This window comes from Amblyraja radiata, chromosome 41 (assembly GCF_010909765.2).
Source record: "Amblyraja radiata isolate CabotCenter1 chromosome 41, sAmbRad1.1.pri, whole genome shotgun sequence".
Taxonomy (NCBI): Eukaryota; Metazoa; Chordata; class Chondrichthyes; order Rajiformes; family Rajidae; genus Amblyraja; species Amblyraja radiata.
In genome coordinates, this window is record NC_045996.1 from 12,944,671 (window position 1) to 12,967,020 (window position 22,350).

At 48.7% G+C, this 22,350-nt stretch overlaps 1 protein-coding gene across 1 annotated transcript; it reads right to left on the reverse strand.

Annotated features, from left to right (window-relative positions):
- Positions 1-244: 244 nt before the first annotated feature.
- On the reverse strand, positions 245-22,050 carry ppp1r14a (protein phosphatase 1 regulatory inhibitor subunit 14A). Its single transcript, XM_033014394.1, has 4 exons — positions 21,829-22,050; positions 3,214-3,291; positions 2,720-2,752; positions 245-557 (listed from the first exon to the last, which is right to left on the reverse strand). Exons 1-4 carry the CDS (start codon positions 21,997-21,999, stop codon positions 468-470), a joined length of 372 nt encoding a protein of 123 aa, XP_032870285.1. The 5' UTR covers positions 22,000-22,050; the 3' UTR covers positions 245-467.
- Positions 22,051-22,350: the final 300 nt, after the last annotated feature.

Sequence of the window (22,350 nt, forward strand, 5' to 3'; positions counted from 1 at the left end):
GGGAGGAGACAGCAAGGGCTACCGGAAATTGGAGAAGTCAATGTTTATGCCGCTAGGGTGCAGACTGCCCAATACGAGGTGCTGCTCCTCCAATTTCCGGTGGTGCTCAGTATCTCTCTGTGGCTCAGCTCTTCAACTCCCCCTCCCATTCTGAATCCGACCTTTCTGTCATATCTCCTCACAGAACAAGTGCAGCCCAGAGTACCAGTAGAGAGGTCTGACCCCATGAAAGGAAAAATCACATAGTGCTTGTAAACTTTAATCTAAACAACAAAGCAGCATTAAACAAAACAAAATATATTTGGCAAAATAACTTCCATGAAAAGCTTATTTTCGGTTTGGTGAGTGGTGTTTGTTCCGAGAATTCCAAGTATTAGTTTACTTCAACTCTGTAAGAACTTGGCACGAGGTTAGGGTGTGAGCTGGGCTCAGTGGCTGGTTCCGTCTGATCCTCATCAGCGTCCCAGCTAGTGCCTTTTGGGTTCCTCCAATCCAACTCTCTGCACTTGCACCTTGTGAAGTCCCTGTAGCTTTGTTACCAGCTCTCGAATGAATTCCTGCAAGAAAAGACGGAATTTTTTTTTAACCTTCAATTCAGAAATGATAGGAGCAGAATTAGGCCATTCGGCCCATCAAGTCTACTCCGCCACTCAATCCTGGCTGATCTATCTCTCCCTCCAACCCCATTCTCCTGCCCTTCTCCCCATAGCCCCTAACACCCGTACTAATCAAGATCAAATCAGAAAAGGCTGGAACTAAGCAGCTCAGAGAGGAATCTGTTTGAAGAAAAGGTCCTTGGCTGAAACTCTGGCTGTGATTCCCTGATGTGGGTGACCAACTAAATGTTTCCACCCAAGTGAGATTTCCAGCAACTGCAGTTTTTTTCCCCCAAGAAATGTTGACTAATATAAATTATTGGCTTTAGTAATTGTGCTTGTGAGGCAGTGGTGCGGCGGGTAGAGCCGCTGTCTTGTGGTGCCAGGGTCCCAGGTTCGATCCTGTCCACGGGTACAAAGTGTGGATTTAGTTATTGTCCTTAGCTTAAGTGTGTATAAGCAGTTTGGATAGTGCTTTGTCATAGAGCTGGGTTTTCTCTCTTATCCTGAAGTTATAGTTCATGTACTTTGTGTTTTAATTGTATTTTAATTTGTGATGTCCTCGGGTGAAAGTTTCCCCTCCTCCCTTGTAAGTTGCCAAGGACACAGAACTATCTATTTTTTTTAAGCCAGCTGTGATCGGACTTCCTTGGAATTAGCCTCATTAATCTCTTCTGGACTGCGTCCAATTATTTTTTCTTTAACAAGGGCAATCGACATTGTAGACAACTAAATAAGGAGACTGAGACACTTCTGGTTGGCGACAGGAACAATAGCTCTCACTTCCACGACACCTTTAAGGCGCCAGGGATATTTCCGAGGTGGCCTCAAACCGAACACAACTCCGAGTCGTAAAAGGAATCGGGGCGAGCTTGTTGAAGTCGACACCATGTGGCAGGGGGACGGGGTTCCAATGCTGGAACGGGGCAGATGAGAGGCTGGAAGTTGGCAGGGCAGGAGATAAAGGCAAGTTCGGTGGACGGGAGTGGCAGGAAGAGAAGTGAAGAGAGTCTGAAGAAGGGTTTCGGCCCGAAACGTTGCCTATTTCCTTCGCTCCATAGATGCTGCTGCACCCGCTGAGTTTCTCCAGCCTTTTTGTGTACCTTCGAGTTTCCAGCATCTGCAGTTCCTTCTTAAACAGAGAGGCGGAACTGTTGGGAGGAATTATTCCAATGTGGGAAGCCTGGCGGGTAAGGTTGTCAAAAATGGACAGCTGGGATTAAGTGTATCCCTGGAAGAGTTATGGGAGATTAAGGAGCCTACTTAAAAGGGTGGCACGGAGGCGCAGCGGTAGAGTTGCTGCCTCACTGCGCTAGAGACCCGGGTTCGATCCTAACTGTGTGTGCTGTCTGTACAAAGTTTGTACGATCTCCCCGTGGGTTTTCTCCGGGAGCTCCGGTTTCCTCCCACACTTCAGTTTTGTAGGTTAATTGGCTTCGGTAAGTTGCAAGATTGTCCCTAGCGTGTGCAGGTTAGTGTACGGGGTGATCGCTAGTTGCCGCGGACTCGGTGGGCCGAGTTCCTGGGACTGATTCCTGGGATGTCAGGACTTTCATATGAAGAAAGACTGGATAGACTCGGCTTGTACTCGCTAGAATTTAGAAGATTGAGGGGGGATCTTATAGAAACTTACAAAATTCTTAAGGGGTTGGACAGGCTAGATGCAGGAAGATTGTTCCCGATGTTGGGGAAGTCCAGAACAAGGGGCCACACAGTTTAAGGATAAGGGGGAAATCTTTTAGGACCGAGATGAGAAAAACATTTTTCACACAGAGAGTGGTGAGTCTCTGGAATTCTCTGCCACAGAAGGTAGTTGAGGCCACAGTTCATTGGCTATATTTAAGAGGGAGTTAGATATGGCCCTTGTGGCTAAAGGGATCAGGGGGTATGGAGAGAAGGCAGGGATGGGATAATGAGTTGGATGATCAGCCATGATCATATTGAATGGCGGTGCAGGCTCGAAGGGCCGAATGGCCTACTCCTGCACCTATTTTCTATGTTTCTATGTTTCCGCGCCGTCTCTCTGAAGTCGAGAGTCGCTTGTTCACGCACCAGTGAAGGTCAGTGTGATCAGGGTGACAGCAACAGTAAAAGCCTCATCGTTGCGATGTGCGGATACTCACATGTGTATTTTGGCTGCAAGGCGTGAACATGACCTGCAAAATAAAATGTAGCATTTTAGAAATTCAATGAACATTACTCAGTAAACAGGAAGATAGACACAAAATGCTGGAGTAACTCAACGACACAGGCAGCATCTCTGGAAGGAATGGGTGATGTTTCGGGTCGAGATCCTTCTTCAGATTTGTGTCTTTCCTCTCTTTAAACCAACATCTGCAGTTCCTTCCACATTTTTAAGTTCCAGTATCAGTCCTAGTTTCCGTGATCTCCATCCCCTTTGTCCTGTTTTCACATCTTAAACTTTCTTATCGATGTATCCCCCCCCCTCTCCACTGACATCAGTATGAAGAAGGGTCACGACCCGAAAGGTCACCCATTCCTTCTCTCCCGAGATGCTGCCTGTCCCGCTGAGTTACTCCAGCATTTTGTGACTATCCTCGATGTAAACCAGCATCCGCAGTTCCTTCCTCCACACCAGTCGCTCCCCCTGACACACCTGCAATTTGTTCCCTCGTTCCTCGTCACTCTGTAGTTCCAACAAGTCGTCGATACTCAGATCCAGTAACGTGTCTGCCTGCACAGAGAAAAATAAATTCAGCAAAGCCTCGTTCAAAGCCCCGACCATCGGACCACAGCGTCGTAGAGAGATACAGCATTGAAACTGGCCCTTCGGCCCACCTAGTGCCTGCCAACCATCCATTTACACAAATCCTCCAATTAACATATTTTATGCTCTCCACATTCCCCATGGATTCTCCCTCTCACCCACACTCAAGGGGCAATTTTATACGGGCCAATTATCCTTAACGTTTATGGGATGAGAGAGGAAACCGGAGCAGGCACATGGTCAGAGGCAGAACGTGCAAACTCCACACAGATAGGCTTTGAGGCAATGATTCTATTTGCTGCGATACTGCACTCCCCCAATATGAATGCAAGAATTCTGACGGTTTGATAGTCCCAATCAGGGGCCACACAGTCTTAGAATAAAGGGGAGGTCATTTAACACTGAGGTGAGAAAGAAAATGTTTCATCCAGAGAGTTGTGAATTTGTGGAATTCCCTGCCACTGAGGGCAGTGGAGGCCAAGTCACTGGATGGATTTAAGAGAGAGTTAGATAGAGCTCTAGGGGCTAGTGGAGTCAAGGGATATGGGGAGAAGGCAGGCACGGGTTATTGATAGGGGACGATCAGCCATGATCTCACTGAATGACGGTGCTGGCTCGAAGTGCTGAATGGCCTCCTCCTGCACCTATTTTCCATGTTTCTATGTTTCTAATCTGAAGAAGGGTCCCGTTCCAAAACATCGCCTGTTCATTCCTTCCACCGATGCTGCCTGACCCGCTGAGTTCCTCCAGCACTTTGTGCTTTGCTCAAGACTCCAGCACCTGCAGTTCCTTGTACGTCTGCGTGCTAAGAAAATTCATTGGCCATGTGGGTGAAGATGGATTGGTGATAAGGGCTGTTAGATATGCCCCCCCAGAGAGACCCTGTGGCAGCAACACAGTATAACTGTGGCTAATGGAGACCAGATGGGACTTCTGGCTTTGTCATGCTAACATGCTGCCAGCTCTTGCACACTGTTCCAGTTACACAATAATCGATGCAAGATGACAGCACATCTGCTGCTTGGAACTAGTTGAAACGACAAACAAAGGGGGATTAAGAGCAGAAATACTAAAGTAACACTGTGTTCCACTGAGTGGAAACTTGCACTGATACGGAAACAAGGAACTGCAGTTGTTGGTTTGCACAAAAGAACACTCACTGCTCGAGTAGCTCAGCGGGCCAGGCAGCATCTCTGGAGAAGTGTGGGAAGACAATAGACAATAGACAATAGGAGCAGGAGTAGGCCATTCGGCCCGTCGAGCCAGCACCGCCAGTCAATGTGATCATGGCTGATCATCCCCAATCAGTATTTAAGAAGGAACTGCAGATGCTGGAAAATCGATGGTACACAAAAATGCTGGAGAAACTCAGCGGGTGCAGCAGCATCTATGGAGCGAAGGAAATAGGCAACGTTTCGGGCCGAATAGGAACTGTTTTAGGAAATAGGTAACGTTTCGGGCCGAAACCCTTCTGGGTTTCGGCCCGAAACGTTGCCTATTTCCTTTGCTCCATAGATGCTGCTGCACCCGCTGAGTTTCTCCAGCATTTTTGTGTATCCCCAATCAGTACCCCGTTCCTGCCTTCTCCCCATATCCCCTGACTCCACTATTTTTAAGAGCCCTATCTAGCTCTCTCTTGAAAGGAACTGCAGATGCTGGTTTAAACCGCATTCAGACACAAAAAGCTGGAGTAACTCAGCGGGACAGGCAGCATCTCTGGAGAATAGGAATGGGTGGCGTTTCAGGTCGAGACCCTTCTTCATCTGTGGAGAACATGGATAGGTGATGTTTCAGACTTGAGTTTGAAGCAGGGTCCAGACCCAAAACGTCACCTATCCATGTTCCCCAGAGATGCTGCCTTACCCGCTGAGTTACCCCAGCTCTTTACGGCTGCTGTTTGTGTGGAGTTTGTACGTTCACCATATGACCACGAGGGTTTTCTCCGGGTGCCCTGGTCTCCATTCCAAAGACATACAGGTTTGTAGGTTAATTGGCTTTGGTTAAAGTTTGAAAATTGTCCCTAGTGTGTAGGCTAATGCTAGTATACGAGGTGATCGCTGGTCGGCACGGACCCAGTAGGCCGAAGGGCCTGTTTCCGTGCTGTACCGCTGAAGTATAAAGTCTAAAATTACTGCTGAGTTACTCCAGCACTTTGTATCCTTTCATGTATTAACCAGCATCTGCAGTTCCTTGTTTCTACCAATTAAACCTGGGGCTAGACCTTACTGAGAGGGAGTGTGTAGGATGGAACTGCAGATGCTGGTTTACAGCGAAGATAAGACACAAAATGCTGGAGTAACTCAGCGGGTCAGGCAGCATCTCTGGAGAGAAGGAATGGGTGACGTTTTGGGTCTTCAGACTGAGAGTCAGGGGAGAGGGAGATACAGTCTCTGCACTAAACTAACACCACTCCAGTACTGAAGATCAAAGATAATTAAAAATCTAGTTGGTCTAATCTCCCACCTGGAAAAATAAAAGCTGGAGTATTATGCCCCTGTCCCACTTAGGAAACCTGAACGGAAACCTCTGGAGACTTTAATAATATTAATGGATGGGATTTATATAGCGCCTTTCTAATACTCAAGGCGCTTTACATCGCATTATTCATTCACACCTCAGTCACACTCGGTGGTGGTAAGCTACTTCTGTAGCCACAGCTGCCCTGAGGCAGACTGACGGAAGCGTGGCTGCCAATCTGCGCCTACGGCCCCTCCGACCACCACCAATCACTCACACACATTCACACACATTCACACACAGGCAAAGGTGGGTGAAGTGTCTTGCCCAAGGACACAACGACAGTATGCACTCCAAGCGGGATTCGAACCGGCTACCTTCCGGTTGCCAGCCGAACACTTAGCCCATTGTGCCATCTGTCGTCCCAAAGGTTCGTTCCCGGAGGTTTTTGTCAGTCTCCACTACCTGCAACCTCCGGCAACCACCTGCAACCTCCGGGAACCGCACGGAAACCTTGGGTGGGGCGCAAAGTCTCCAGAGGTTTCAGGTTTCGAAAGTGGGACAGGGGCATAAGTGTGGAAAAAGTGTGACTTCACGCAAACCAACCTCCCTTCCATCTACTCCATCTACACCTCACGCTGCCTCGGCAAGGCCAGCAGCATCATCAAGGACCAGTCTCACCCTGGCCACTCCCTCGTCCCCCAGGTACAGAAGTGTGAAAACGCACACCTCCAGATTCAGGGACAGTTTCGTCCCAGCTGTTATCAGGCAACTGAATGGTTCTCTCATCAGCCAAGTCAAGTCAAGTTTATTCGTCACGTACACATACGAGATGTGCAGTGAAATGAAAAGTGGCAATGCTCGCGGACTTTGTGCAAAAAACAAACAAACAAACTACAATCAGAATGGAACAGAATCACATATTCTTAGAGAGCGATTCCGACCTCCCATCTAATCGGAGACCCTTGAACTGCCTTTATTGGGATTTTATTGGGATAAATCTTGCACCAAATGTAATAGCCTTGATCCTGAGTTTGTCCACTGTACACAGCTGGAATAAATCATGTCTAGGCTTTTCGCTGACTGGATAGAACGCAACTAAAGATCTGATCACTGTAGATAGACATAAAGTGCTGAAGTAGCTCAGCGGGTCAGGCAGCATCTCGGGAGAACATGGATGGGTGATGTTTCAGGTCGAGTTCTTCATTGCCCGAAACGTGATCCATTCCTTCTCTCCAGAGATGCTGCCTGACTTACTCCAGCACTTTGTGTCTATCTTTGGTGTATATACCCACACACACGTACACACATACAGACAACAATAGTGCAAGAAGACAAAGCCAATGCCCCCAAGTCAATGTAGTTCAAAGCTTATTTGGAGGTTGTAGTGAGGTTATAGCCTAGGTAGACAAAAGTGCTGGAGAAACTCAGCGGGTGCAGCAGCATCTATGGAGCGAAGGAAATAGGCAACGATTCGGTGACCAGTTGTCTTAAGAGCTAGATAGGGCTCTTAAAAATAGCGGAGTCAGGGGATATGGGGAGAAGGCAGGAACGGGGTACTGATTGGGGATGATCAGCCATGATCACATTGAATGGCGGTGCTGGCTCGATGGGCCGAATGGCCTACTCCTGCACCTATTGTCTATTGTCTAGTAAAACACATTTCATTGTAACATTGACCCTGTGTTAAACTAAATAATGACAAATAAAACTGAACAGAACTGAACTGAAACTGGTGGGGAGGTCAGTACTGGGCAGTGTGAAGCAGTCTGTGCCAAAGACAATGCCTTGTTAAACCACCCCCTCCCTTCAAACATTGACTGAGAGTCTGTTCCAGTCAGGCATCACAGTGAGGGGGGGGGGCTGGCCTTGTGTAGACGTGGCCAGTGGAATCTCGACATGGTGAGATTGACCGAGCTGGGAACACACTGCCATCTCCACATCTGTGTTTGGGTGCAGCGGATAGATGTGGCAATGTCGCAGGCGAAAACCTTTTAAGGCAGGCCACTGTGGGAAGCCGGGGCTTTCCTTGTATGGTGAGGAGCAGAGCTGGAATGAGCAGGAGCGGAGAGAGGAGTTGGCAGCCGAGTGCGTACGTTGCACATCAGACCCAACGGCACGAAGAAGAGAAACTGCAGCTAACGGCTCACACACACACGAAAAAAAAAGACACAGCATGCTGGAGTAACTGGGCAAGCAGCACGCTGGTAGTCTCCTGGCAAGCAGACCTGGATAGCCTGCTGTAAACTGAGGACTCACATGCTGTAGTTTCAGGATCACCAAGAGCTACCTAGCGGGAGAATGAATGGGGGAGGGAGAACCAGTTGAGGCACTGCCGAGAACTAAGAGGGAACCGGCTGCCTGAGTGGTCTTAGAGTGAGAATACACCCTGTCCAAGGGCATCCTAGGGGATTTCCCCGGGAACGTTGGGCATCGCAGAGGATGGAATATATCCATAACAAGGATCGTGATGTAGTTATTTGAAAATTGAGCGATTGGGCAATTCGGTGATTTTGTATTAGGGTGACAATAGACAATAGGAGTAGGCCATTCAGCCCTTCGAGCCAGCACCGCCATTCAATGGCTGATCATCCCCAATCAGTACCCCGTTCCTGCCTTCTCCCCCATATTCCCTGACTCCGCTATTTTTAAGAGCCCTATCTAGCTCTCTCTTGAAAGCATCCAGGGAACCTGCCTCCACCGCCCTCTGCGGAAGAGAATTCCACAGACTCACCAATCTCTGTGAGAAAAAGTGTTTCCTCGTCTCCGTTCTAAATGGCTTACCCCTTATTCTTAAACTGTGTGGCCCCTGGTTCTGGACTCCCCCAACATCGGGAACATGTTTCCTGCCTCCAGAGTGTCCAAACCCTTAACAATCTTCTATGTTTCAATGAGATCTCCTCTCATCCTTCTAAACTCCAGAGTGTACAAGCCCAGCTGCTCCATTCTCTCAGCATATGACAGTCCCGCCATCCCGGGAATTAACCTTATAAACCTACGCTGCACTCCCTCAATAGCAAGAACGTCAGCCATTCCTTCGCTCCATAGATGCTGCCTCACTCGCTGAGTTTCTCCAGCATTTTTGTCTACCTTCGATTTTTCCAGCATCTGCAGTTCCTTCTAAACACTGAATCTTTGGGGAGCAAGAACAAGAGTTTACCAGGGCAGCAGAGAGAACTGCCAATGAAGTTTCTCCCTTGAAACAGCCGCCAAAAGTTTGGTTTTAGTTTAGAGATACAGCGCAGAAACTGGCCCTTCGGCCCACCGAGGCCATGCTGACCAGCGATTACCACATAGGATATACTAGCACTATCCTACACACTAGGGACAATTTGTAGAAGCTAGTTAACCTACAAACCTGTACGTCTTTGGAGTGTGGGAAGAAAACCGAAGATCTCGGAGAAAACCCAAGTGGTCACGTGGAGAACGTACAAACTCCACACAGACAGCACCCGAAGTCAGGATCGAACCCGGGTCGCTGGCGCTGTGAGGCAGCAACTCTACCGCTGGGAACAATGGGTCTGGATTGGGAATCCCGTCTCCATCCCCACCCCACGATCCTTGTGGGATCTTGCTGTGCAGAACGCCATTCTTCCCATGCCACAACAGAGACTACTTAAGTGGCAGAAGTGAAAACACATTTTTGCAGGGCTATACTTGCGCCGACTTCAAATAACCAGGAATTCAAATTTAAGTACCAACAAATATTTGGAATAAATGCCGACCATAAAACTCCAGGCTCTTAGCTATAGTGTAGTTTAGCTTAGTTTAGTTTAGAGGCATAGCGCGAAAACAGCACTTTGGCCCACCGAGTCCACACCGACCAGCCATCCCCTTTAATACTATCCTAGTAAGTAAGTAAGTTTTATTTATATAGTACGTTTAAATCAACTTGCGTTGAAATCAAAGTGCTTTACATAAAAGAAATAATTAAGTTTCCGTACATCCATAGAAAAAAAAAAAAGAAAAATAACACACATTATAGAATTTAACACAAACGTTCCCCCACAACAGAATCAAAACTTTCCACTTTCCACAGAATCAAAATCCTACACTCGCCAGAGGGAGTCTCACCACAAATTGGAGGAGCAGCACTTCATATTTCGCTTGGGTAGTTTACACCCCAGCGGTATGAACATTGACCTCCAATTTCAGGTAGTCCCTGCTTTCTCCCTCCTTCCCCTCCCCTTCCCAGCTCTCCCACTGTCTCCTCCTCTTCCTTTCTTCTTTCCGCCCCCCCACCCCCACATCAGTCTGAAGAAGGGTCTCCACCCGAAACGTCACCTATTTCCTTCGCTCCATAGATGCTGCCTCACCCGCTGAGTTCCTCCAGCATTTTTGTCTACCTTCGATTTTTCCAGCATCTGCAGTTCGCTCTTAAACTACACTCACCTGGGACAATTTTACATTTAAACCATTTAACCTACAAACCTGTACGTCTTTGGAGTGTCACACACAAACTCCGTACAGAGAGCACCTGTAGTCAGGATCGAACCCAGATCTCTGGCGCTGTGAGGCAGTAGCTCTACCACTGTGCCACCAAATTTATTCACAAATGTCCTTCACATGAGGAAATCTACCATTCCTATCCCTGTACGTAACTCTTGACCCTAGTTTAATTCCTCTCTGAAATCACCTGATAACACATCAGTTCAAATATTTACTCTGCCAAATGGAAGGACTGCCGTGATCGAATTTACAAAAATATAAAATTTAAGCACCTTGACTTATTGATGGATACAGCATGGGAACAGGCCCTTCAGCCCACCAAGTCCATGCCGACCATCGATCACCCATTCACACACCAGTTCTATGTTATTCCACTATCTCATTTACTCCTTACACACTAGGGGCAACTTACAGAGGGGCCGATTAACCTACAAACCCGCACGTCTTTGGGATGTGGGAGGAAACCGGAGCACCCGGAGGAAACCCACGCGGTCACAGGGAGAACGTACAAACTCCACACAGACAGCACCGGCGGTCAGGATTGAACTCGGATCTCTGGTGCTGTGATGCTGCGCCATTGTTGCCACCTTACAGCGCCAGAGACCCTGGTTCGATCCTGACTACGGGTGCTGTCTGTACGGGTTTGTACATTCTCACTGGGACCTGCGTGGGTTTTCTCCGGGTGCTCCGGTTTCCTCCCACATCCCAGAGACGTGCGGGTTTGGAGGTTAATTGGCTTTGGTGAAACATTTTGTAAACTGTCCCCGGTGTGTGCAGGATGGTGCTAGCGTACGGGGATCGCTGGTCGGCACGGACTCGGTGGGCCGAAGGGCCCGTTTCCATGCCGTATCTGTAAACTAAACTGAACATCTACCTATTAAAACCCCCCTCACCTGTCTTGATCTATGACCTGCCATGCTTTGTCCAGCCCCATCTCTCTTCCAGCTTTCTTTCCCCCCCCCCCACCCTTCGCCATCCCTACACTCAGACTGTTGAAGGGTCTCATCCCGAAACTTCACCTATCCATGTTCTCCAGGGATGCTGCCTGGCCCGCTGAGTTACTGCAGTACTAGGTTTCAGCCCGAAACGTTGCCTATTTCCTTCGCTCCATAGATGCTGCTGCACCCGCTGAGTTACTCCAGTACTTTGTGCCTTTCCTCGATGATCCAGCCTCTGCAAGTTCCTCGTTTTCTACTCCCTCGCCTCTGTAGAAGTCCACGCTGGCTCCGACCACAACGCGCTCTCTGTCCGCTACTCTCTGACGACTCGCTGTTCAAACATGAGATGACCCCCTCGCTGGCCTTGGCACCCGGCGGCTTAACGAGTGTGGATAACAAACAAAGCCCAGGGCCGGGACCTTGCATTGCTGCAAACCCCGTGGGACATTCAGGGAAGCAAACGTGGTGAATGTCCTTGACCGGCCAACATCTCCCACGGTGGTCACAGCTCGCCGCTCAGCACTAGTGCTCACTCCAGGGTCCAGCGGCGATGTCAATTTCACTCAGTCTGAAGAAGGGTTTCGGCCCGAAACGTTGCCTATCTCCTTCGCTCCACAGATGCTGCTGCACCCGCTGAGTTTCTCCAGCATTTTTGTCTAACCTTAAATAAAGTTCTATCGTATTGTATCGCGCTGTCCCTTCAGGTTTCGGAAATAACAGAGTGTCAGTGAGTCAAAAGTCATAGAATATCCAGCCGTCGCTAATTAAGTCCTTAAGTTCTAGGAGCAGAAATAGCAGAAGCGTCCACGTGGCGGGGCTGGAAACTGGAAGTATCCCGAGCTAATTCTGCTACCACCATCATAGAAACATAGAAAATAGGTGCAGGAGTAGGCCATTCGGCCCTTCGAGCCTGCACCGCCATTCAATATGATCATGGCTGATCATCCAGCTCAGTATCCTGTACCTACCTTCTCTCCATACCCCCTGATCCCTTTAGCCACAAGGGCCACGTCTAACTCCCTCTTAAATATAGCCAATGAACTGTGGCCTCAACTACCTTCTGTGGCAGAGAATTCCACAGATTCACCACTCTTTGTGTGAAAAATGTTTTTCTCATCTCGGTCCTAAAAGATTTCCCCCTTATCCTTAAACTGTGACCCCTTGTTCTGGACTTCCCCAACATCGGGAGCAATCTTCCTGCATCTAGCCTGTCCAACCCCTTAAGAATTTTGTAAGTTTGTATAAGATCCCCCCTTAATCTCCTAAATTCTAGCGAAATTCTAGCATCTATTGCAATAACTGACAGCCCCCACTGATTGTCGCCGGAAGCTTGTGTCCTTTTCAGGACAGAAGATGGCAGCGAGGCCAACATTTGTAACAAGATTTGTAACACGGAAAGAAGAAGAAGGAGCAGAAATAGGCCATTCGGCCCATCTATCGACTTCTAACTAATTCATATAAGTTCTAAGAGCAGAATAAGGCCATTCGGCCCACAAGGCCTACTCCGCCATTCAATCACGGCTGATCTATCTTTCCCTCTCAACCCCATTATCCTGCCTTCTCCCCATAACCCCGACACCCGTACTAATTAAGAATCTCCACCATAAAATCATCCATTGACTAGGCACAGAATGCCGGAGTAACTCAGCAGGACAGGCAGCATCTCTGGAGAGAAGGAATGGGTGACGTTTGGAGTGGAGACCCTTCTTCAGACTAGAGTCAGGGGAGAGGGAAACGGGAGATATGGACGGTGATGGTATGGAACAAATGAAAAATATGCATATCTGCATATATTTACAACACAGATGCTGCCTGTCCCGCTGAGTTACTCCAGCATTTTGTGCCTATCGTTGGTTTAAAGCAGCATCTGCAGTTCCTTCCTGCACTGTGCATCTATCCGATCTTTTCGGAAGCAGATCGGAAGCCAACCTTCTTCCGTCTGCTTTCATTTCCATCAGTTCCCGAAGAAAGAAAGGATCGATGCACCAAGTGCTCCAAGGGTCAGAGGCCTCTCTCCCAAGGGGAATATTGGAAAATCTGCCAATCTATTTGCCTGATGTTAGCTCATGTCCACGGCAACAAAACCCCCTCTCTAACACCGGGAAGCACAGGGTGATGGAGATTTAATTACAGACAATGTGCATGCTTTACCCATTCATTGATCTGCCCACTGTAGCAGCAGTTCTCAGGAGGGTTTAGATGGGGATGGGGAAGAGCGTGGATGCACACAACCCACAAATCTGTACGTCTTTGGAAAGTGGGAGGAAACCAGAGCACCCGGAGAAAACCTGCGCAGTCGCAAGGAGAGCGTGCAAACTCTGCACAGACAGCACCCGTAGTCAGGATCGACCCTGGGTCAAGTCAAACTCAAGCACAACAGATAGGGCAAAGGGGAAGATACAGAGTGCAGAATATAGTTCTCGGCATTGTAGCGCATCAGACAAAGTCCAATGTCTACATTGGGCACAGTTATGCCCAATACAAGTCAGGAGATACTGACCTGACCCCAAGGAGTCTCCTTGTGAAAGGCGCTATAGAAATGCAAGCCTTTCATTCATCAAGGTCAAAGAGGGAAAGCTAACCTTGGTGTTTAAGATCACATGTCATAAGGTCATAAGTGATAGGAGAAGAATTAGGCCATTCGGCCCATCAAGTCTACTCCGCCATTCAATCATGGCTGATCTATCTCCCCCTCCTAACCCAATTCTCCTGCCTTCTCCCCTGACACCCCTTTGTTAAAACGTTTGTTTAAAAAAACGATCAGAAAAATCAGTGAACCAATATCTAGCCTATTAACAAAGTGGGAAGCGAGATAGATTGGAACCATGGAGCTGTAAAAGCATGGAAACAGGCCCTTCGGCCCATCTTGCCCATGCCGACCAAGCTGGCACAATGGGCTAGTCCCACACTAAACACTGCCTACCTGTATATCTGTCCAAATTTCCTTGAAGAAGGTTGCTTAAACAGGTATTTTTATCTCACAATCTGGTGTCATCTCACTAATCCATGCAGAACAGCAAAGGACATGTCCAACAGGTTTAAGGGTAATTGGAGAACATAAATGTTCTCCTAATAGGTGGCTACAAAACCCTTCTCCTCTCCCTTCCATCTTCCCTAACGCACCCTCACCCTTCCCCTGTTCCCCACCTGGACTGACGCCCATTTCTCCCCTCCTCCCCCCCCCCCCCCCCCCCCCCCCCCCCCACTTCCTCCTAGATGGACTTTATTTCGCCTTCCATCACAGTGAGGAATGTGTAGGAGTCACTGTGGTGGATGTTCATGTTAAAATGTGTTTTTGAGTGATCTGTTGCTTTTAGTTGTATGACTGACCTGGCCAGTGAAAATTCCTCGCATGTTGCAAAACATATTCTGATTCTGATACTTATTCCTTCCTCCAGCTTCACAATTGGCATCGCTTCAATCCTTTTGCCTCACTCCTTTTTTTCTTTTTATCTCCAGTGCGGCCCCTGTATACCATCAGCCTATCAAAAATTCTCACTCACTTGGACCAATCTCTTACCTGTCTAGGAAGGAACTGCAGATGCTGGTTTATACCGAGTCTGAAGAAGGGTTCTGGCCCGAAAAGTCACCCGTCCTTTTTCTCCACAGATGCACCCTGACCCACTGAGTTACTCTCGAATCCCGCTTGGAGTGCATACTGTCGTTGTGTCCTTGGGCAAGACACTTCACCCACCTTTGCCTGTGTGTGAATGTGTGTGAGTGATTGGTGGTGGTCGGAGGGGCCGTAGGCGCAGATTGGCAGCCACGCTTCCGTCAGTCTGCCCCAGGGCAGCTGTGGCTACAGAAGTAGCTTACCACCACCGAGTGTGACTGAGGAGTGAATGAATAATGCGATGTAAAGCGCCTTGAGTATTAGAAAGGCGCTATATAAATCCCATCCATTATTATTATTATTATTATCTTCAGTAACTAACAGCATCTGCAGTTCCTTTATCCAATCAATCCAAGTCAATGGATATTGTTAAGGCGGAGATTGATAGATGGTTGATTAGTGCGGGAGTCAGGGGTTATGCAGAGAAGGCTGGAGAATGGGGTTGAGAGGGAGAGATAGATCAGCCATGATTTTGAATGGCAGAATAGACTTGAAGGGCCGAATGGCCTAATTTGGCTCCTATACCGTTTGAACGTAGGAATAAATAAATCTATTCTGTATTTATTTAGGCAATAGACAATAGTAGGAGTAGGAGTAGGCCATTCGGCCCTTCGAGCCAGCACCGCCAATGTGATCATGGCTGATCATCCCCAATCAGTACCCCGTTCCTGCCTCTCCCCATATCCCCTGACTCCACTATTTTTAAGAGCCCTATCTAGCTCTCTCTTGAAAGCATCCAGAGAACCGGCCTCCACCGCCCTCCGAGGCAGAGAATTCCACAGACTCGCCACTCTCTGTGAGAAAAAGTCAAGTCAAGTCAAAGTGTTTCCTCGTCTCCGTTCTAAATGGCTTACTCCTTATTCTTAAACTGTGGCCCCTGGTTCTGGACTCCCCCAACATTGGGAACATGTTTCCTACCTCTAGCGTGTCCAAACCCTTAACAATCTTATATGTTTCAATGTTTTATGCCTACTATGTTCTGTTGTGCTGAAGCAAAGCAAGAATTTCATTGTCCTATCTGGGACACATGACAATAAACTCTCTTGAATCTTGAATGAATTGATGAACCAGCCAGGCTTTGTCTTGCCCCTCATCTCTTCCAGCATTCACATTCCCCCCTCCCTTAGATGTGGCCCTTGTGGCTAAAGGGATCAGGGGGTATGGAGAGAAGGCAGGTACAGGATACTGAGTTGGATGATCAGCCATGATCATATTGAATGGCAGTGCAGGCTCGAAGGGCCGAATGGCCTACTCCTGCACCTATTTTCTATGTTTCTATGTTTCTCCCCTCCAACAGTCATCTGAAGTAGGGACCCAAACCCGAAACATCACCTCTCCATGTTCTCCAGAGATGCTGCCTGACAGGCTGAGTTACTCCAGTACTCTTGTGTCTTTTTTTGTTGTAAAGCAGCATCTGCAGTTCGTTCTATCAGCAGCTCAGCTGTGAAGCCTCCCACAGTGGCTGTGCCTGTCTGCAGAAATGACTGGGATGGGCTGGTGTTATTTAATGACACCCCCATCACTTTGACTGCTGGCTTCCGGTTCACAAGCATCACTGACTGCAAAGGTTAATGGTGATAAGATAGGCATGTCTACTATGGCAGAGATCGCTCTGGATCTTTCCCACGCATTTGAGCAGAGATTCCGGGTGTGGTTCAACGATGAATTGAACTGAAACAACAAGATTCACATTGTGTGCAGGAAGGAGCTGAAGGTGCTGGTTTCAACCAAAGAAAGGCACAGAAAGGGATGTGGAACAAATTAATTAATCGCAGAGGAGGGGGGGGGGGGGGGGGGGGGGGGGGACGTTACCCATTCCTTCTCTCCAGAGATGCTGCCTGTCTCGCTGAGTTACTCCAGCACTTTGTCAAGATTCAAGATTCAAGAGAATTTATTGTCATGTGTCCCTGATAGGACAATGAAATTCTTGCTTTGCTTCAGCACACAGAACATAGTAGGCATGACTACAGAACAGATCAGTGTGTCCATATACCATTACGTATATAAATATATACATACATGAGTAAATAAACTGATAAAGTGCAAATAACAGATAATGGGCTATTAATGTTCAGAGTTTTGTCCGAGCCAGGTTTAATAGCCTGATGGCTGTGGGGAAGTAGCTATTCCTGAACGTTGCAGTCTTCAGGCTCCTGTACCTTCTACCTGAAGGTAGCAGGGAGATGAGTGTGTGGCCAGGATGGTGTGGGTCCTTGATGATACTGCCAGCCTTTTTGAGGCAGCGACTGCGATAGATCCCCTCGATGGGAGGTCAGAGCCGATGATGGACTGGGCAGTGCTTACTACTTTTTGTAGTCTTTTCCCCCTTTGTGTCTACCAGTGTCTGCAGTTCCTTCCTGAGCATTTCTGCCCTTACAGCTTTAAATAAACAAGCATGTCCCACTGTAGACTAAAACTTGTTTACAAACCATTCACAGCCTCTTTGGTCCCGTTTGGGAACGGTTTTGAGGGAAATGGGCCAAATTCCAACAAACGGGACTCACACAGTAAGCCAACTTGGTCAGCCTGAGTAGCTCCGTTATTCCCAATCTCAATTAACTGCCTAATTAGGACAAGAAGCATCTTGGATATTTTTCTGTAGGAAGGAACTGCAGATGCTGCTTTAAACCAAAGACCCGACCTGCAATTTTGGAGAATTCCTTTCCTCCAGAGATGCTGTCTGAGCCACTGAGCTTTTTGTGCCTATCTTTGGATATTTTGCTACTCGCTAAGTCCAGTGGAATCTCATTCATCCAGAGTTCTTACCCAACCAAACCTCCCTGAGGTGATTAAGTGTTTAAGAAGGAACTGCAGATGCTGGAAAATCGAAGGTAGACAAAAATGCTGGAGAAACTCAGCGGGTGCAGCAGCATCTATGGAGCGAAGGAAATAGGCAACGTTTCGGGCCGAAACCCTTCTTCAGCCAATCGATCCAACTCAGCCAAGCGGAGGTGCCCATAGACTCTGTGTGTTGGAAGGAACAGCAGATGCTGGTTTAAACCAAAGATAGACACAAAAAGCTGGAGTGACCTAGCTGGTCAGGCAGCATCTCTGGAGAAAAGGAATAGGTGGCGTTTTGGGTCAGAATTCTTTGCCCATAGTCTCTGTTGTTCTATTGTGTCTAGTGGCATTGGTTTGGCCAAACCATTGGACACAAATTCGTCAAGAGACCTATCAGTGCAGAACTGGTGCCAAAGTTTCAAGTTCCTAGGAATAAATATCAACATCACCACCAATATCCTGGACCAGTCGCATTGAAGCTATGACTAAGAAAGCACGCCGACACCTCTACTTACTTAGAAGGCTTAAGACGTTCGGCATATCCCCAACAACTCTCACCAACCTCTACAGATGTGCCGTGGCAAGCATCTCATCAGCATGGGTTGGGTATAGCTCCCTCAGAGTAGAGTTGCTGCCTTACAGCTCCTGAGACCTGGGTTCAATCCCGACTACGGGTGTTGTCTGTATGGAGTTTGTACATTCTCACTGTGTCTCCGGGTGCTCCGGTTTCCCCCACATCCCAAAGACGTGCAGGTTTGTATGTTAATCGACTTGGGAAAAAATAGTAAATTGTCCTTAGTGTGTGTAGGACAGTGCTAGTGTGCAGGGATCGCTGGTCGGTGTGGACTCGGTGGGCCAAAGGGCCTGTTTCCGCGCTGTATCTCTAAAAGCTAAACTAAACGAGCGAGCGGGGCAAGATCATCTCTGACCCCTCTCAACCTGGCCACAAACTCTTTGAATAATTTCCCTCTGGAAGGCGACTCCGGACTGTCAAAGCTGCCACAGCCAGACATGAAAACAGTTTTTATCCACGAGTAGTGGCTCTACTCAACAGCCAAAAATCTGTAGCCTCCCTTTGATCTGGTATTTTGTTGGTTCACATGCTTGATCAATGGTGTTTTATAACCATATAACCATATAACAATTACAGCACGGAAACAGGCCATCTCGGCCCTATCATTAATGTTTTATTATTATTAATGTTTAGTGTTTTCGGAGTCATTCGTAACTGTCACTGTATGTCATGTTGTTACTTGTGGGCGGAGCACCAAGGCAAATTCCTTGTATGTGAATACTTGGCCAATAAACTTACTTACTTAAACTGAAGGGGGGGGGGGTCACCACTCAAAACGTTGCCTATCCATGCTCTCCAGAGATGCTGCCTGACCCCTCTCTGAGTTACACCAGCACTTTGTGTCGTAAGGTGGAACAGACAAGTTTGGGAGTAATTTAGGCACAGGTGAGGCTTCAGCAGCAGGTGAGTGAAATCGAAATGCTGCACAATTTGTACACAAGTTAAAAGAACAAGTTATCCTCTCTTCTGGAGCGTTCAGTTCCCAAAACCCAGACCGTCAGAATCATTCGCCCACTGAATCCGGTACACCTGCCCAACTCAGCCAGACTGCTAAAATAAAGACACAAAAAGTGCTAGAGTAACCCAGCAGGTCAGTCAACACCTCTGGAGAACATTGATATGTGGTGTTTCAAGTTGGACTTTTTTTTTTGTACCATTTGAGGTGGGAGGAAGAAGGATTTCGACCCAAGACATCGCCTATCCATGTTCTCCAGAGGTGCTGCCTGACCGGCCGAGATGCTCCAGCACTTTGGGTCTTTTTTTGTTGTAAACCAGCATCTGCAGTTGCTTGTTTCCTCGTCAGTCGGACTCCTGCCGTTGCTTTTGTCCCAAGTTGGTCTTGAGCCTCACAGCCCGTCAGGAGTCTGTTCCAACCCAGGCCAGCACCTTGTCCACACTTCTTCTCACTTCCCCAGTCGATGGCGCCCATTATGACCGCGTGGCCGATTCTAACGCCCCAACAATCTCCTCTTCACCACTCTGCAGGTGGAGGGTGCATGGAGCGAGCTGCCAGAGGAGGTAATGGAGGCTGGACCCAAAACAGCATTTGAAGGGCATTTGGAGAGATACATGGATAGGAAAGGTTTAGAGGGATATGGGGCAAACGTGGGCAGGTAGGTCTAGTGTAGATGGGGCATCTTGGTCAGCTAGTCCATGTTATAAATATCACAAGGAGATGTCTCAGATGTGTTAGGGCATCCTCACGTACTGTCACCTGTGTAGAAGGACCTTCAAACCCCGATACACTCGTTAACATTCACATTGGATGTCAAGGTCTTATCTGAGACCAAGTTTATGTCTATTACCGAGGTCCCGTGAACAGCTTTGTTCTGCATGACAATAGACAATAGACAATAGGTGCAGGAGTAGGCCATTCGGCCCTTCGAGCCTGCACCGCCATTCAATATGATCATGGCTGATCATCCAACTCAGTAACCTGTACCTGCCTTCTCTCCATACCCCCTGATCCCTTTAGCCACAAGGGCCACATCTAACTCCCTCTTAAATATAGCCAATGAACTGTGGCCTCAACTACCTTCTGTGGCAGAGAATTCCAGAGATTCACCACTCTCTGTGTGAAAAATGTTTTTCTCACTCAGCAGCATCTGTGGATGGTATGGGCAGGGGATAGAAACGTAGAAAATAGGTGCAGGAGGAGTTCCAAATGCTACCCCTTGCTATCCCATCAGATCAGATAATACCACACATAAATACAATCAAGTCAAACTCAAGTACACAGGTAGAACAAAGGGGGAGATACAGAGATGCAGGATATAGTTCTCAGTATTGTAGCGCATCAGTTCCACAGACAAAGTCCAATGTCCGCAATGGGGTAGAGGTGAATCGGACAGTACCCCAGCTTATGGAAGGACCGTTGAGAAGCCTGATAACAGAGGGGAAGAAGCTGTTCCTGAGTCTGGTGGTGCGCGCTTTCGAGCTTCTGTACCTTCTGCCGGACGGGAGCGGGGAGAGGCAGGAATGACCGGGGTGGGACAGGGACAAGTCTTTGATTCCGTTGGCTGCTTTCCCTAAGGCAGCGTGAAGTGTAGATGGAGTCGATGGTGGGGGAGTCTGGTCTGTGTGATGGACTGGGCTACATCTACAACTCTCTGTAATCTCTTGGACAGAGCTGTTCCCAAACCAAGCTATGATGTAAGCAGACAGTATGCTTCCTATGGCACATCTGTGGAAGCTTATAAGAGTTATTGGAGTCATGCCTCAGGATGTAATGAACACAAACAACCATATGCTCACACAAGTCAAACCAGATCGATGTGTTTCATTGTAATCTGCCCCAGGGTCTGAAGAAGGGTCCCGACCCGAAACGTCACTCATTTATTTTTCTCCAGAGATGCTGCCTGACCCACTGAGTTACTTCTGCACTTTGTGTCTATCCCAGGATCCTAACACAGTGTCATTTGTTGCTGGAGAACACGCCACCGCCCCAGGGAGAATAACTCCAACATTAAGTGATAGTCCGTGTAGGAAGGAACTGCAGATGCTGGTTTAAATTGAAGGTAGACACAAAATGCTGGAGTAACTCAGCGGGACAGGCAGCATCTCCGGAGAGGAGGAATGGGTGACGTTTCTGGGTCGAGACCCTTCTTTGGACTGGTTAAGTGAGAAAATGCATGAGCTAATGCAGGGCGAAAACTGGCTTCAAATCGCTTTCGTGCCAAGTTGCCCGAGGGAACCTCACAACAAATCATCCAGAGACCGCTCCATGCCAGGACACACTTGTCCACACTTCACCACCGCCCCCAGTCAAAGGTGCCCATTCTGACTGAAGGTTCAATTCTAATGCAACTCTGCGGGTGGGTTTGGGTGGGTGGGTGCATGGAGCCAGCTGCAGGAACCTGGGTCACTCCGGGATCAGGATGGAGAGGGAGAGAGAGGGGGGAGGGGTGGTCCCACTCTGGGGTTAGGACAACGTGGTTGGGAGGGGGAATGGGAAGAGGGGGAAAGGGAAGAGGGGGAGAAGGAGAGGGAGGGAAAGGGCGGAGGGGGAGAGGGGAAGAAGGGGGGGGGGGAGGTGAAAGGGGGGGGGAGGTGAAAGGGGGGAGAGGGGAGAGGGGGAGAGGGGAGAAGGGGAAATAAGGGGAGTGGGTCCCTCTCCAGGTTTGGGATGTGGGGGGAATCCTAATCCCGGTATCGTAGGGTCAGTCTCGGTCCACACCCGGTCCGGTCCTCACCTGCTCCCCGTACAGTTCCCGCAGCCGCTCCTCCATCCAGCGCTCCACCTCGAGTCTCCGCTGCAATTCCCCCCGGTCGTAGCGCGCTGTTACCCGGGCCTGGCGCCGCTGCAGAGCCGCCCCCGGCTCCCGGGGACTGTGTCCCTTCCTGCCCACCCGCTCCGCCGCCATCCCCCCGCCTCGCCTCCCCTCCTCTCCTCCTCCTCCCCTCCCTTCTCCTCTCTTCCCCTCTCCTCTCTTCCCCTCTCCTCTCCTCTCTCCTCTCTTCCCCTCTCCTCTCTTCCCCTCTCCTCTCCTCTCTTCCCCTCTCCTCTCCTCTCTCCTCTCTTCCCCTCTCCTCTCCCCTCCTCTCTTCTCCTCTCCTCTCCTCTACTCCCCCCTCCTCTCCTCTCCTCTCCTCTCTTTCCCTCTCCTCTCTCCTCCTCCCCTCACCTCTCTCCTCCTCCTCCCCTCCTCTCCTCTCTTCTTTCCTCTTCACTCTTCTTTCCTCCTCTCCGCTCCTATGTTTCACCCCCTCCTCCT

What these genes read in the sequence shown, in the direction of transcription:
- ppp1r14a (XM_033014394.1), bottom strand. Translation starts at nt 21,999, where the DNA reads ATGGCGGCGGAGCGGGTGGGCAGGAAGGGACACAGTCCCCGGGAGCCG. An exon ending in GGGAACTGTACGGGGAGCAG is followed by an intron (nt 3,292 to 21,828) that starts GTGAGGACCGGA and finishes TTCTCTGTGCAG; the next exon opens with GCAGACACGTTACTGGATCT. An exon ending in CTTGCAGCCAAAATACACAT is followed by an intron (nt 558 to 2,719) that starts GTGAGTATCCGC and finishes CTTTTCTTGCAG; the next exon opens with GAATTCATTCGAGAGCTGGT.